The sequence below is a fragment of the Lutzomyia longipalpis genome, chromosome 1 (genome assembly GCF_024334085.1).
Source record: "Lutzomyia longipalpis isolate SR_M1_2022 chromosome 1, ASM2433408v1".
Taxonomy (NCBI): Eukaryota; Metazoa; Arthropoda; class Insecta; order Diptera; family Psychodidae; genus Lutzomyia; species Lutzomyia longipalpis.
This window is the reverse complement of record NC_074707.1, coordinates 29,032,972-29,048,901: the sequence shown is the minus strand read 5'-3', so window position 1 is coordinate 29,048,901 and position 15,930 is coordinate 29,032,972. Positions and strand designations below refer to the sequence as shown.

At 33.3% G+C, this 15,930-nt stretch overlaps 6 protein-coding genes across 8 annotated transcripts in view; all 6 read left to right on the top strand.

Annotated features, from left to right (window-relative positions):
* Window positions 1-15,930, top strand: part of LOC129797635 (cytochrome P450 6A1-like) — a 690,618-nt gene that overhangs the window by 172,649 nt on the left and 502,039 nt on the right. Inside the window, exons 1-2 of one of the 3 annotated variants that reach the window (XM_055840405.1) lie at window positions 8,275-8,503; window positions 8,592-8,974. The exons of the other annotated variants lie outside the window; for them this stretch is intronic. Of the exons in view, the coding sequence (XP_055696380.1) occupies window positions 8,326-8,503; window positions 8,592-8,869 (456 nt within the window). The 5' untranslated portion in view covers window positions 8,275-8,325 and the 3' untranslated portion in view covers window positions 8,870-8,974. Of the gene's footprint in view, window positions 1-8,274; window positions 8,504-8,591; window positions 8,975-15,930 lie in introns of those variants that run through there. 3 annotated transcript variants of the gene reach the window in all.
* The window catches only part of LOC129797630 (cytochrome P450 6a9-like), a 667,408-nt gene that overhangs the window by 149,439 nt on the left and 502,039 nt on the right, over window positions 1-15,930 (top strand). The gene's annotated exons all lie outside the window — the stretch shown is intronic.
* On the top strand, window positions 2,466-3,495 carry LOC129797754 (uncharacterized). Its single transcript, XM_055840592.1, has 3 exons — window positions 2,466-2,618; window positions 2,682-3,008; window positions 3,198-3,495. Exons 1-3 carry the CDS (start codon window positions 2,547-2,549, stop codon window positions 3,339-3,341), a joined length of 543 nt encoding a protein of 180 aa, XP_055696567.1. The 5' UTR covers window positions 2,466-2,546; the 3' UTR covers window positions 3,342-3,495.
* On the top strand, window positions 4,111-4,813 carry LOC129797773 (uncharacterized). Its single transcript, XM_055840615.1, has 2 exons — window positions 4,111-4,345; window positions 4,421-4,813. Exons 1-2 carry the CDS (start codon window positions 4,165-4,167, stop codon window positions 4,696-4,698), a joined length of 459 nt encoding a protein of 152 aa, XP_055696590.1. The 5' UTR covers window positions 4,111-4,164; the 3' UTR covers window positions 4,699-4,813.
* LOC129786174 (NPC intracellular cholesterol transporter 2-like) lies at window positions 9,936-10,492 on the top strand. Its single transcript, XM_055821055.1, has 2 exons — window positions 9,936-10,142; window positions 10,218-10,492. Exons 1-2 carry the CDS (start codon window positions 9,965-9,967, stop codon window positions 10,490-10,492), a joined length of 453 nt encoding a protein of 150 aa, XP_055677030.1. The 5' UTR covers window positions 9,936-9,964.
* Window positions 15,293-15,914, top strand: LOC129786089 (uncharacterized). Its single transcript, XM_055820940.1, has 3 exons — window positions 15,293-15,365; window positions 15,428-15,538; window positions 15,619-15,914. The coding sequence occupies exons 1-3, from the start codon at window positions 15,293-15,295 to the stop codon at window positions 15,912-15,914; spliced, it is 480 nt and encodes a 159-aa protein (XP_055676915.1).

Here is a 15,930-nt window from a genome sequence, read left to right as displayed (position 1 = left end):
CTCCTTTATTAAGGTCACGCTTATCGTTTTTCTTCTATGCGGAAATCATTTCTTTTCCTTACGCAGTTATAGTTTGTAGTCATACAAAAAAGCTCAGTGTAAAATAATATACAGTGAAACTTATCACAATAATTAGACGTACATACGTATCAATATAATGGACTTCACTTTCATTCAGATTTATGATTCAGACTCATCACAATCTTAACAATGTGGGAAATTATAAAATGGAAAACATGTACTTTTTTATCTAAAATTGCTACAAATAGCTACAAACATAGTGAAATGTAAAAGATAAAAAGATATTTTTTAAGAACTTGCAAGAATAATACATAATATATGAAAAAAAAACAAATCAGAAAAAATAAGAAAAATTTGCTTATGTAGATTGTTAATTTTTTTTTAATTTATGATTTTTTTGTGGATAGGTGTACCCACCTCATATAACACACGCACGATAAAAACAAACTTAGATAAGTTGATTTGCAACGTAAGCCAAACAAATTAATTTTTTTAATTAATACCTACAGTAATAAATGATGTATTTTTAATTAATAGGTAGCAGTAAAGTTAACATGTCTAATTTAATTTATTTGAAAATCAATAACATATTCTCAGAAGATTAAAAAGCAAATGTACAGTAGTCAGTTAAATGGTTATGTATTGACAAAGGTCATAAACGTCATAAAAATTCAATTAACTATATGTATGTTCATTGATCATTCACTATTATATTAGAGATTGAATGAGGATAATCAACTTTTGGCACGAAGTTAAATAAAAAAGAATAAAATTTTCATTTAAACATTTGTTCTCTATTTTGTTAGTATAATTGTCAGTGTGTATGTAGCAAATCCATGTATGTAATGATAGATAGATAGATAAGTTTTATTACTGCAAATATGCGTGTGTATAGATATCTTAAATGCTAATTAATAACACATAAGAAGATTGCGCCTTTTATACAATCAAAGAAATCAAACATTATATGTAGTTAGGTTCTTTAAAAATATCCAGACTAGTAATAAATAAACATTCATAAAATCTTATTGAATTGCAAATAAACACGTAAGTGAGAGAAAGCTTGGGAAAATGTGTTCCTATTAGGCAGTTAGTCAAGAAAGCTATAATGTAGATATTCAAAGAAAAATTCTAATTTTCACTTCTTCTTCAGTTGAATCACTTTTATTGTCCCTAATGTTTTGAAAACCATTTTAAAGTTGACTAAATATTCTTATTTTGAATTTTATTTTATTAAAAAAAATAATTCTGATAGAAATGAATTAATTATAATTTAAAGCTCCTAATTATGGAAAAGGTTAATTATTCTAAGTTTATATGTTTACTTGAAGTGGAAGTATGATAACCCCGTTACGATGTTAAATTATCTTTTTTTAATTGAAATTAAAAATTCATATGGACTTGCCAACTTTTCGGCGTTGAAAAATTCAAATTTTCGTTCTTTCAACAATATTTCATTGAGTTTTAATATATATGAAAAATAGGAACAAGTATCTACATAACATTAATTTAGCTATTTACAAGCTTTAGAACAATAGATGCAATAAATAATGAGCTTTAATTAATTTGAGTAGGTCAAGTTGAGAAATGTTTTGAAGTAAATTAATTGCTCTTACGAAAATGCCAGGGTCAAAGAAATTCAAAAAGGTCATGATATTTTATGAAATTCAATGGAATCTCAATTAAATAACCTATATTTTGTATTACCTACTAATTTAATATCCGGTCTGGCATCATTCCTGAGATGTCTGTTCAAATGATTAATTGTCATTTTTATTAAGACATTAAAGTTTCTTTCCGCTTATTCAAATAAATCCCCGAATGACAGACTATTTTTCTATTCCACATAACTAAGCAAAAAGGAAACATAATAATAATAGATAATAAGCATATTAACATTAGAATATCCTATTTAAAATTTTTGCAATGTATTTGTTAATTTTTTTCTTTGTTGGCAGTTCAATTATTTAAGGTAGGTTAGTTCATAAATAATTTCGCGGAAAACTCAAGTTTTATATGTAGCTAAAATAAAATATTATGCAATATGACCTTGAAAACCACATGGCCTTTGGCTTTAAAGGAGAAAGGTAAAAGTAGAATTTTTCTGGCAATTAATACATCAAAATGGAGCAGGAATTCAATGTCAGACATTCATTGAGTAGTGATAATTCCCACCTATTTATAAGTGATTATCCTGCCTAAAAAAAAACAACCAACAAGTTAATTTTCAAATTGAAAAAGAAAGGTTCAATGGATGTAATTATGGTAATTGAAGTGGAATATAATTTGGGAAAAACTGTGTGTGTGTGTTTGAAAAGTAATGACAAAAAGACTAAAAACACTGTGTGGGATGATTAGATCAGAGAGGAATATTGTAATTAATTGACACAACAACAATTCTGACTCAATGTTCACCGCAATAAAATGCAGAGATGTCCACATTTTCTCAATCAGTCGTGCGTTAGAAAATCAGTGGAAATATTCACAGCACCTTTAGAAAGAAAGGAAAAACAAAGTGAAAAGTTATGGCTTTTGTTAAGAAATTAGTGGTGGCCCTTTCTCTAATTTCTGTTGTTTTAAGCGAAGAAGATAAAAAGGTTGGATATTAAAAAAAATATATATTTAATAAGTTAGTGCATCACCAATTTTCACTATTCCAGCCAACGGGTATTAAGTATGAAAAGTTCGAAGTGTCACCTGGATCGGAAAAATACATGACTTACAAGATGGACGCAAAGCAACTCAACGATACCGCTTTCACAATGGCAATGGAAATGGAACAATTGGAGGATATGGATAATAACTGGGAAACAACGATGACGTTCCATTATAGTCCAAAGAACGATGGGAAGTACGAGGAAGTTTTTAAACTTCCAAAAGAAAAAGTCTGTGATTACATGGAAGGAGAAATTTACAAGGAACATATCTACCCACAATTCAAGGATTTATCCAACTTTCCAGAACCTGGAACTTGTCCAGTTCCAAAGGTATATTTTCTTCCGTTTTGTTCCAATTTATTTGCGCCTTTTGCAAATTTGAATAATAAGCGTGTTGGGATGCAAAAGATGTTCATTCTGTCGTCAAATGATCAAGTTCACAATTTAATAATTAAAATTCACAATTAATTAGGTCCTAATTAAATAAAATCAATAAAATAAGCTTATTTGTCCTTCTAGGGATCTTACAAAGTAGAAGAACATGTTGTCAACATTGATGATGCGAAAGCTTTGGGAAAAATTGGGGGATGGCGTGTAGACACTTCTTTCTTCAAAGATGGCGAACTTGTGTCGGAAAATAAATTATTCTTTACAGTCTTTTAGAATGCTGAAAATAAAATCCCCATAATTTCCCTGTGAGAAAATTTTAAGTTTTCCCAAAAATAAAAACAGTTTTGTTTGTAAATCTCTCAAGCAAGATGCACAAATTGATGTTAAATGAATAATTATATTGAAAATAAAAAAAAGAAAAATTGAATTGTGTAATTTAATTCTTTGTGATGAATTTACTCTTAGTATTTTGATTACTGCTAAGCACACCTGTAGAGTGAAAATTCTATCTCTTATCACGCAATCTACCGATACAGCAAGTGGCTTAATTGCTTTCTGACTAATGAATTTACTCCTTCATTTCTGATTTTTAATCTCCAAACGAAAAGCCACAAATCAACACTCACCCAGAGAGTTGCAGACACTTGAGCCACTTGGGAATTTTCTTATCGTATTTTGGCTTTATTACTAGGTAAGTTAGGCGATTACTATAAATACCAACGTCATAGTAAATTGAAATATAAAAATTTCAAATTAATAATAAATTACAACATTTAAAAGTTCTTTTAAAAAAAACATAATTTTATAATTACCATTTGTATATATTGCTATAGGTATGTAAGATTTATTCGAAGACATTGATAGTCTCATTTGATTTTAATAGGTCTTATCAGTTGACAAGCAAAAAACATGAAGTTTTCTGTAACACCTGCATGTCAAGAATTTAGGCCTCTATCGATACACAAGCAACATGAGTCAATTTCGATGACCACTTTTGTATCAAGGGTCGTATATAAGACACATTCTAGCGACTTTCAAGTCAGTCAATCAAGGAACTCTTCTATAAGAAAGACATATTTGAAATTTCCAAAAAAAAATGTTCAAATATTTAATTTTTGCCGCGTTTCTCCCGGCTATCTTTGCCAACACCAACGGTGTTACGAGCTGTTCCGGAAATCCACCTTTGCCTGCCCAAACTTCCGTCTTAGGATGCAGCCAAACGCCCTGCAACATCAAATTGGGAGAACGTACAGGAATTGATATCGTTTTCCAAGCTCGTAAGTTTTTTACTCTTTTCTTTTTAAATTCAAAATTCTACACGTGATTCTAAACAATCTTTCAAAATCCTCCAGCACGCGACATTACTAACTTCAGACCAAAAGCTCGTGCCTATGTACTTGGAATTGGAATTGATCATGCACTTCCTGATGACATAGTCAACGGTGCCTGTGAAAATCTCTCTGCTGGAGAATGCCCTATCCCCGCAGGAACGGTGGTTGAATACAATTTCGAACTACTCGTGAGCTCCAGCTACCCACCCACAAATAACATCGATGTCGACATCTCTCTGATTGATCAAAATGACAACGTAATTGTCTGCAGTCGCATTCGCATTAATGCCATCCGGTAAATTAGACACCTTTTTGCTGAAAAATCCAAGTGATAAAGCAACAAAATGTATACATTGAGTGGTATAGATTAAAGTGATACAATTTTGCAAAATAAACATTGGTCTAAAAAAAATACTTTTTATGTTGTTAATTAGTTAGTATTTCCCATGTTTTCCTGATATCTAGCACGATTGAACAAATAAAATTTCCAACACTTGGACATAACTATTAAAATAGTGCTATATTTATAATATTTTATCTAGGGATTCCCAAAGACAAAAAAAGATCTTACATAATAAAATTGATTTGTGGAAAATAGTTTAAATTTTCAAGATAGATTTTCAATTATCCTGAATTATAAAAAATCTATTACCTAATTTTTTTTAATCCTTAATGTTCATAATAAAGAGGTACAAAAAAAAGAATAAAAATTAAATATCTATCAAAAATTGTAAAGTTCTATACATACAATATCATAATATGAGCCACTTTTAATTTTTTTAACCCTATCATCACTGCTAATACAATCGATGCATTTTAGACTAATTTTTGTTTCGCTTTGAAAAATTCTATCTTCATCAAAAAATGTCATGCTCCTATTCTAGGGTGTCATGCATCTATATAAAGGTGTCATGCATCTGTATAAGGGTATGCATCTGTATAACGGTGTCATGCATCTGAGGGTGTATTATATAACTCTCCGAGTGCTGGGTGGCTGTACATTTCTTATGGACCACCCAGCCTCGGAAAGTTACATAATACACCCTCTGTATTAGATCTTACGAATAAAAGGCGAAGTAAATTGTAGCGAAACGACAATTTTTCTGGTTCTACCTAATTTCCAAGCATTTTTCTTATGAACCGAACCCTTTTATGAAAAAAAAAAGAAAAAATCTTTTTTGAACAAAAAAAGATTCTAAAAAATAATGGATGGCAAGGAGTTTTTTGACCTGAAAGATAAAGTGTACGAGAAGTGGAAGACGGTGATGTAGAAGAAGGGGAAGTACGAAATGGAGATTAGGATGTTGGAGAGAGCAATGGCAACAAGGATTGATCAACCTAAAGAGGAAGGATTTGATCCAAGGGGAAGGGAAGGAAGAAAATTAAAATTATTTTATTTTTCCTAAATTTCGTTTTTATTTTCAGAGATAGAATTGTGCCGCAAGGATTTTAATAAAACTCTTGCCTTTTTGAAAAACTTTGATTAAAAAAAAATTATTAATGTACGAGGTAAATTGTCGCTTCGCTCCAATTTACCTCGCCCCGCTTCGCGGGGATTTGTTGCGCTTCGCGCAAATTTTATATAGAGAAAATAATTGAGATGAAAAAAGTCCAATAGAAAATGAATGTCGTTGGTAACAATCGCCTGGTATCAGTAGTCAATAATATTTTAATCAGGTGAGATGTGCGAAATGTCCTCAAAGGCCGTAAATTCATTTCGACACTCCCGAAGATTATGAACCATACTCCTGTGCTAAAAGATAGGAATATGGTTCATAATCTTCGGGCACGTCGATTTATTTGAACACAATCATTTAAGTAGAAAAACTCTTGATTTTTTTAAAATATTTTTTGATGTCGGAGAATTGTAAGTTTGAAATCAAAATTTTCTTTTGCTATTTGTCCCTTCTTCTTCTCAATATTTAGTGTTTTCTTTGCGTGAAGAAAATGAAGAAATTAAACGATGATCTAAAGAGAATAAAGAAAAACAATAATCTTACACGTGAAAATTTTTTTTCTTTACAAAAAAAGTTTTAAATTAGGTTTATAAGAGGATGAGAGTCCAGTTTCTTTTGAGAAATTCAGCATTCTTATACATAAAAATGCATATATCTCAAGTTCTATTAGACATACAGAATTTTTTCGAATAGTTTTGGAAAGGTATTAAAACAGGCTATAAATTCACATAAATTTTAATATTTTTCCAGGTCACCTCCAGAACACAAAATGGCGGATTTTTGTTTTACCAAAACAGTTTTTTGCACTTTTTGTCCTCAAGAAATGGTTCTAGAGGTTCCTGATGTTCCAGAAAGTTGTAGAATTTTGCAAAACCTTTAATTTGATACTAAATTGAGCAAAATCGGACAGACCGTTTAAGAGATATGGCTCTTAGAACTTTTCAAATTCAAAAATTTTTCAAATAGACTATATCTTCTAAACAGCGACATAGAATTTCTTCATTTTCGGACTGGTGAAAGATATTGAGTCAGGCTACAACATATCAAAATTTTAAAGATTTGCCTAATAGCGATTCGGAGATATTTTCCCTTATAGGCAATTTTTGTTTTTGCCTTCAGCGCCTCTTGCGGTCATTTTTCGAACTTGGAATGTTCTAGACAGTTGTAAGGCATATTGAAACCTTTCATTTGAGCCTGAGTTGATCAAAATCGGTCAAGCCGTTTTCGAGTTATATCGAAAAAACACTTTTTGCTTTAGGCCGCCATATTTGCTAAACGGCTTGACCGATTTTCAAGTATGAATTGTTGATAAAAACATCTCACTGAGCCTTACAACATACTAAAATTTCGGACCTCTAGCTATAAGGGAAGTGATTGACGGATGCAAAAAAATGAAAATTTACACCCACCTATAGAAAACTTCAAAACGGAAGTCTATCTGTTACCGTTCTCAAGTAAAGGCAAAATGGGAACCAACGGCAGGCCGGCCGGTCGGATCAAAAATTTTTCACCGCGATTTTTGTAAAGTGGGATATTTAAAACGTGCTCATACCAAGTTTGAGCCCGATCTGAGGTGGTCGGTTTTTCCGACGATTACAATACTTGGTATGCCACGATTGTGGTATACCAACTAATAATACCTGCTGATTTTTAAAGTTTTTAGTTTTGATTCAAAAATTTAATCGCGATTAGACGTTATATAAAATATTTCTTGGCTCCTAAAAGTGAGAATTTTCCATTAAAATTTGATCTCAATCAAGTAAAATGCTTTGTACGGTGGCGAAAGAGCAATTTATAAAAAAAAAAACAATGAAAATTCGCCGGATGTGTTAAGTCATGGCGAGACAAAATTAACGAGATTGGAAAGAAGATTTGATCTCCGGAAATAGGTCATAAAAATCTTCGATGATTTTTGGGAAAACCGACAGTTTTATTGTTCTAATCCGAAAGTTACTGATGAATCTTATCAAAATCGGAGAAAGTTACCAAGTAGCAGCAAGAGTAAAACACATGACAGTAATTACAAGATGTCTTTGAACTTTATTAGTTCTCATAATTTTTTAGATTGCAAATACTTCAGTTTCTAAAAATAAAATTAAAGATTATATCATGATTTATTCATACTTTCATTTCTAAAAGAGATTCTTTGACAGATTCTTTGTTTGATAAGAACCCACCCCTAATGCGTAAGAGTTTGTCAGCACATTCAAATCAAGAATTTTCGTAGATAAATCAATAGATTTTGTTCTTATCAAGGGTCATAAATGATATTTACGGCGACTTTTTACATAATCTTGAACACCTGTGCCTCCAAAACCTTTTATCAATGAAATGCCACTGTGTGATTCCAATCTTGTGCGATACGACTCAACTGCCTCGGCGACCTATAAAAGGGTTCTCATTGATGGGAAGGAGGTCAGTTGTGGAAATTGGTGTTAACAAGAACAAGTGAGAAGTTGCAAAAGGACAATGCTGCGCTACCTGATCTTAGCTGCATTCATCCCAGCCATCTTGGCTACAGAGGGAGTTACTACCTGTGCTGCTGGACACGATTCCCCAATTCAGGTTACAGTGGAAGGATGTCCTGTGGCTCCTTGCGATATTACACTTGGAGGCGAAGCTACCATGAGGGTAGTCTTCCAAGCCTGTGAGTATTTTAAAACTTAAACTTAACTTTTTTTTATTACTTAAATTTTTAAAATAATATTTAACGTTTTTTTTCTTCTTATTTTTAGATCAAGACATTCCGTCTTTCTCCCCGAGGACTATCGCCTTCCTTTTGGGCATCCCTGTCCCATACACTCTCCCTCCAGAGATCACCAACTATGCCTGTGATCATCTTGAAGATGGTGAATGCCCCATTCCTTATGGAACTGTCGTCACATACGTTTTCCGCCTACCTGTTGGACCCAATTATCCACCAACGAACAACCTCCAGATTGAGCTCTCTCTCATGGATCCCTCCAACAATGTTATCAACTGCGTCCGTGTGCCCATTAATGCTGTCCCATAATTTTCTTTTCTCTCCATTTGTTCTAAGAAAAATCCAGCATTACATTCTTAAGATCTTTCATATCATGAGACCGTCAAAATTTTGTTTGTAAATAAATTTAACTTTGTTATAAACTTCAGAGTTTTATATTTTAAGGAAAATGAGGAAAATACGCATTATTCACACATCTTGTACATATTGAATTTTCAAATTGACTGATATACGTAACGTTTTGCGATTTAATTGACAAAAGCTTTCGAAATACTTACATACATATGAGAAATATGGGGAAAAGGGTGTCTACGGTATGTTTCGAACTTTTGTGCTTTGAAAGCTCAACTTGTTTTCTTATTCGTAGTATTTGAAAAATGTATTTTATTACATAAACGGTTTCGTGTACATAATATATAGACAAGATTTACGACCGTGCAAATTGTAGGAAAATTGTTCGGAATTCGGTCAGCGGGGGATGATTAAAAATGCAATTGTTTGCATTCAGCATGCAAACAAACTGAATGCAAACAATTGCATTTTTAATCATCCCCCGCTGACCGAATTCCGAACAATTTTCGTACATAATATAGAAGTTGTTAGACCACGGCAATCTTAAAATACTTATTTATTTTCTGAACGATATAATTTTAATGAGGGAAATTCGGGAAAGCTATACCTAAGGTACATAATTTCTGTCAAACGTAATAAGTACCTACATGCTCAAATATTGCTAAAAATGACTTGTGATGCTAAATATTCCTGTCAAACAGCAATGGACGAGGCATAATTTAGAATCCATAGTAAAGTTGGTAAAATTGTGTTGGTATATTTACCGGAAAAAAGCTGCATTGAAACTAATCATTATTTTTATTAATACGGGTTCCATCCATTTGGATGATTTCCCCGAGAAACTCTTCTGATTAGAGAAATTCGGGTAGCTTTTGATATCAATGTGTGTTTTTTTTAGTTTTAATACAGACGAATAATCTTAGAAAATCTTCACTTTTTGATATGATAACACAATCAATGTTTGTGTGAAAATTCCTAATTTTCTATTCACGTCGGTATAAAAGACGAACACTCCTAAGAAGAGCAGCAAAACTTAACTAGAGTTCTGAAGAAATGTTGTGGTATTTAGTGATTTTGGCCTTTGTGCCATTTCTAACGCAAATGCAAGGTGAATTGATGTGTGCATCAGGGGAAGAGCCATTTCTTCAGTTGACTGTTGTTGGTTGCGATGAGTTTCCTTGTAATGTTTATGTGGGAGAAAGAGCTGCAATGGAAATCATTTTTCGTGCACGTGAGTTAATTTTCTGGAAGTGATTGTTCTGAAATAATTTTTTCGTAATTGATTCACATTCGTGGCACTTTTCAGCACGAGACATTCAGAGCTTTTCACCAAGAGCTCTTGCCTTCATTCTAAACATCCCCATTCCGTATGAACTCCCCTATGAAACACGAGATGGATGTTCCCATCTTTTGGACGGAGAATGTCCCATCCCCCAGGGTACTGTTGTCAGACATATTCTCTACATGGACGTGAGTCCGCATTATCCAGGTGCCCAAAATCTCTTAGTGGACATTTCACTGCATGATGAGAATGATGTTGCCATTGGATGTACTCGAGTTACATTACACGTTATAAGATAAATTTAAGAAAAATCTATTAAAGTGAAAATAAAATGGATTCTAAAATGTTTTAAATAACCCGTATAAGGTGAAGTGAGTGGAAAAGCTTTTTTAAGCAGAGATAAAAATATTATACAGGAAGAAAATTTAAAAAATTTTCACTAAGCTTTATGCCCTTTAACGTAAAATAGTGTCTTTGATAAATTTCCATGATTAATAAGAAGCTTTGATGAAATAGAAGCTTTTTCCGGAGCTTTCACGAAAATATACATAAAAGTAGGAATATCTTTCTTCTGAATTTTTATTCATCTATAATGAGATCAACTCTGAAGCACGCCACTGGGTCTGCTGCTCCATCGTACAAACTAATTTCAGCTTTAAATGTAACTCCAACACCAAAAACTTCATCTGGGAGAAAATCCCAATCAAATGCCCACGTCACAATATCATCTTTTTTAAGGGGGCAGGAATGTGAAATGAGATAGTCACATCCTCGATTCACATCAATCTCAACTGGGATTTCCCCAATATGGTGGTCTGGTAGTTTATATATCAGCAAGGTGCTTGGAAAAACATGCTCTGTGTTGTTTCCTGGAAAATTTATTCTTTTAAATTGAAAAATTAATTTAAAAATAAAGGTAATAACTTACGAATTTTTACATCCAATTCAAAACCAATAGGAGCAGATTTGGAGATAGAACAGCGTGTCTCATTACACGTTGTAGATCGAAGTTCAAGAGGAAGTGGTCGTGATGGACGAGATTTACCTAAAATAATATAACAAGGATGCTCAAAAATTCAAAGTATATTTATTTATTCTTTATTTTATACTTACATTTCTCTAATTTTACTGCTAAAGCAATTGATAGGAGAGTCAAGAAGAACAGAAATCGCCACATTTCTCACCCACGATTGAAGCCACACTGAATTTTCGGCAATGCTGGTTAAGACGTGGTCAGTATCGTTATCTCTATTCGTGTATTAACTCTAATACAAGCGAAAAAACTTTGATAAAGACAAGAAGATATCAAGACAGATTCGATAGGTACCTTCAGAAAATTCTTCGAGTTTTATTTCATTGCGCCCAAATACAGAGAATTAGTTTTCTGCTAAGTCAATAAAACTATACACATAAATTAAGAATTAAGATGCATTTATTTCACAGAAAAAATTGTCTATGGCACCACAAGGAGATTTACTTTTAGGCACGTCACATGTTCCTGGAATTCATCATGTAGAACAATTTCGGCTTTGTAGGTACTACCAACTCGATATATTTCAGATGGAAAGAAATCCCAATCGAGAGCCCAAGTGATGACGTTCCCCTTACGTAGTGGACACGTGTGGGACACAATGTACTTGCAACCTTTCCTAATATCAATATTTACTGGCAATTCTCCTTTTTTCACCCCATCCTCATAGAAATACAACATAACACTCGGAAAAACGTGGATTGTATTTTTTTCTGCAAGAAAAATTGTTAATTTTTAAAAATATTTATATAAAAATCGTTAAATAAATTTACTTATTTTCGTGTCTATCTCAATGCCAACAGGAGCAGTTACTGATATATGGCAGTGAGTATCGTTGCACATGGAGGAGCGCAAATCGAGAGGAAGTGGTCCAAATCGGCCTGAAATTATGTTTGAATTGAAAAAGGGAAATTCAGTTTTCTATGTAGAATTCTATAGCTTACATCTTTCCAGATTTACGGCCACTGCAACAGCTAATAGCCCTCCAACAATCAGAAAACGCCACATTTCACGGTACCGAGTAAATAAACACTGCTGGAAGGCTGTGGATGATGTTGACGTGGTCTCATAGTATCTTGACTTATTTCTCTGATAAGGACATACACACATGGGAATTTATTAATAAACTTTTCAGGTAAATGTGCTACTGAAATTATCCAATGAAACATGAAGAGCGCCAAAATTCAGATGACCCATATTTTCAGAGGATTAAGAAAGCTTTTGTTCGAAGCTTTCGAGTGAAAAATTACAGAAAGCTTAAGTTATGTACATATACATATGTACCTAGCTTTAACAATTGAGGGTTTCTGTATCTCGTACAAAAGAACTGCTGTCTTCTTAGATTACCAGACTTTCTAAAAAAGGATAATAGGAAGATAAAATAACTTGAGTACCTATATAATTTTGAATGCATTTTTTCTTAACTTTAATTGAGTGTTCAGAGAAAGAGTTCAAAAAGAGAGCTCAGAGTCAATCTATATTGAAAAGACCAAAAAGTTTTCCTATAAAAAATACAAGAATTTTTTTTTTTAATTTTGAATTGAAAAGTTATGAATGAACCATCTTTCTTAGTGAGTTTTTTTAGCACAGAGTTTAAGGAAGAAAAAATACTAGATAACAATCTCATATTCTTGATTGTCGTTGCTAGCTCTGATAACGACCACCTAGCTTTCCTGGACTAATAAGATTTCAATCTCAGGAAGATAAAGTCTCGTGGAAATGTTTTCTATAAAAGCCCAAATGAGCTAGACACTCGTCAGTTGCGCTTTGCTATATATCAACGTCAGTACACCATGTTCCGATTCTTGCTCTTGGCTACCTTGCTTCCAGCTCTTGCTGTTAGCGATAGATTCAATATAATTCCATGTAAGATAAAAAAAATTTAAATTTTTCAACTGAAAAAATAAAAATTGTTTTTGATTCATCAGGTCCAGGAATCAACTTGCCAACTCATTTTGATATTCCTGAATGTGTCAATGGAAGCCCATGTGATTTCCACATTGGACAAACTATCACCCTAGAAATCTCCTTTCAAGCAGGTAATTGTGTAATTCAAAATAATTAAGAATTTAATAATAAAATAATATATTTTTTTATTTTAAATTCTTCAAAACAGCTGGTGAGGTAACACAAATTCCAACACTTGCGGAAATCACCAGAGCCAACGGAGAGGTTCACAATTTCCCTCTGCCAACTGGAGATGCTTGCAATGCTGTTGTCGGAGGATGCCCAATCGGTGCTGGACACCACACTGTTCGCTTCCCAGTTACAGTCGCTGGTATTCTTCCCGATGAACAGGTCACAATCACTGTAACAATGAGAGATCAGAATAATCTTGGACTGGCCTGTGGATCCATTATTGCTCAATTCCATCCAACAAATTAAAATTTTAATGTATCTATTTGGAAATAAAATGTTTGTTATATTTAAACATATTTTCTTTTTTATTTTGCTTCGGTACATAGGTACTAAATAACACAGGTTAAAAAGTTTTAGGCTTTCAATTTAAATGGACAAAAATTGCCAGAAGCACTTTTCTGAGTTAGAAGTTCTCTAAGGATTCTTAGAACAGATTTTTTAAATTTTATAACACAACTAAAAATAAAGAGAAAACTGATAAAATTAAACATTTTTTTCATATAACATGGAAAATGATTATTTATTCTACTCTACTTTTTTTTTCAGCTAACTTTAAGTTTCCTTCTTTAGTATTTTGCATGTTATGAATAATCAATTCTTACCAATGCGTCTTACTAATTATTTTATAAGACAAAAATACAAAGTAAGAAAATATAAAATTTTTTAAAAATAGGAAATAATTTTTAATTTTAAAAGATATTACAGAACATAAAATGCGTTATTGTAAAAAAAAAACTAAAAACTTTTCTATAAATGCCTCTGCAACCTTAATCTTATCACTTTCCATTGATGGATTCATCTGAAATATTTTGGGACTGTAAGACCTTCCATGTGCAGAAATCACACTGCCCCAATCTAGTACTAATTCTTAATTTACAACCTCTTATCTAAAGCCACTATTATTTGGAGCTTTCACCACCTGCAGATAGATTTTCTGCTCAATGAGACTACGTTGGTCTGATTATCTAAGAAAATACTATCTCCTCGCTGGGGGTATAAATGGAGAAAGACTTACTAAAATCAGTCATAAGTTTTGATTCGTCCATCATGCTTCGCTACGCTGTAGTCGCTCTGTGCCTTGTACCAGCCATTTTGGCTCAAATCCACGTTCTTCCCTGCCCTCAGGGTAATCTGCCAATTAGTTTTGAGCTCGTGTCATGCAGCCATGGACCTTGTCCACCACTTGTTGAAGATACCATTATGAATCTCCGTATTGGCATCAGGACAAGTAAGTTTGTTGTGGCAAAGATTAGTTCTTTTGTAATTTTCTAATTCAAACGTTTCTTCAGATTACATAACGACACGCCTTCCTGCCTATGTTGTTCTTATCGTACCAGAGGGTGAAATTACCTTTCCTCTCGAAATGGGGGATGCCTGTATCAACATCCCTGGTTATTGTGATCCTTACTTACCTGCCGGTGATCACTTCTTCGAGGCTAAGATCATGGTTGCGGGAGTTCCAATCAATGAAGAGTTTATCACTCGTGTTGAAATTTTTGACGACAACAATCGAAGCGTAGCCTGCGGACAGATGCCCTTAGTCGTGCAGCCTCGTGCTTGAATTCAAAGCGAATTTCTATCCTAATATGACTCATAAAGCTAGCCAAATGCAAAAAAAAATATTTATCACAAAATAAACTCACATTTTGATTAAAGAAAAAAAATCTTTTTGATTCAAGAATTGTATTCTTTGAAATTTACAGCTAGTCTTTACCTGTGAGTCCTTGAAACCTCGACGATTACTTAATGTATCAGACGCATGGACAAGACGCATGCTGTGCACCTGTGAACGATTAGTCCATTCAGTCGGAGTTTTATCTTATCGTTGAAGCAATTTTGGAGGTTTAATCCTGGAAGCTTGTCTTTAAATTGGGCTTCAGTCGAATGATTTCATACAGTGCATTAGACGGCATTGAAGTGAATACTTACCATGTTTCGTTACATCCTTGTGGGTCTTCTTGCAGCAGGAATATCTGCTGATCTTATGGACGGGATAACACCATGTGAGATAAAACATTTTAATTTTCTTTCTATGCAAGAAATTAATAACTTTTTCCATTCGTAGGTCCTAACAATGTTCCTCTTCCTCTCGATGTCTATGTCTACGGTTGCGATAGTCTACCATGTTGGGTCCATAACGGAGACATTGTTTACTTTGAAATGGACTTTCGTGTGGGTATGGTATCCTTACTTTTCTTGTTTAATAAAAAAATTATTAAAGATTTACTGAAATTATCGTCTGTTAAATGATTTCAGAGAGATTTACTCAAACCCTAAAGCCTGGTGTATCGCTGATACTGGGACCTCTGCAAATTCCATTTGAAATTCCTCCAGAGGATCAAGATGCTTGCGGTGGCCTTATTGGCATTGTCAGGTGTCCACTCTACCAAGACGACATTGCACGGTATGGACTTGGAATGAAGGTTGAAGCTCCAGTGTCTGGTGTGACTGTTAATTTGGAATTCTGGCTTGAGGATGATTGGGGTCAACGGGTCGTATGTTACAGACGTGAGCAAAGGATTGATCAACCACGTGCTCTTGGGGAAAAATGATTGATTGGATTGGAAA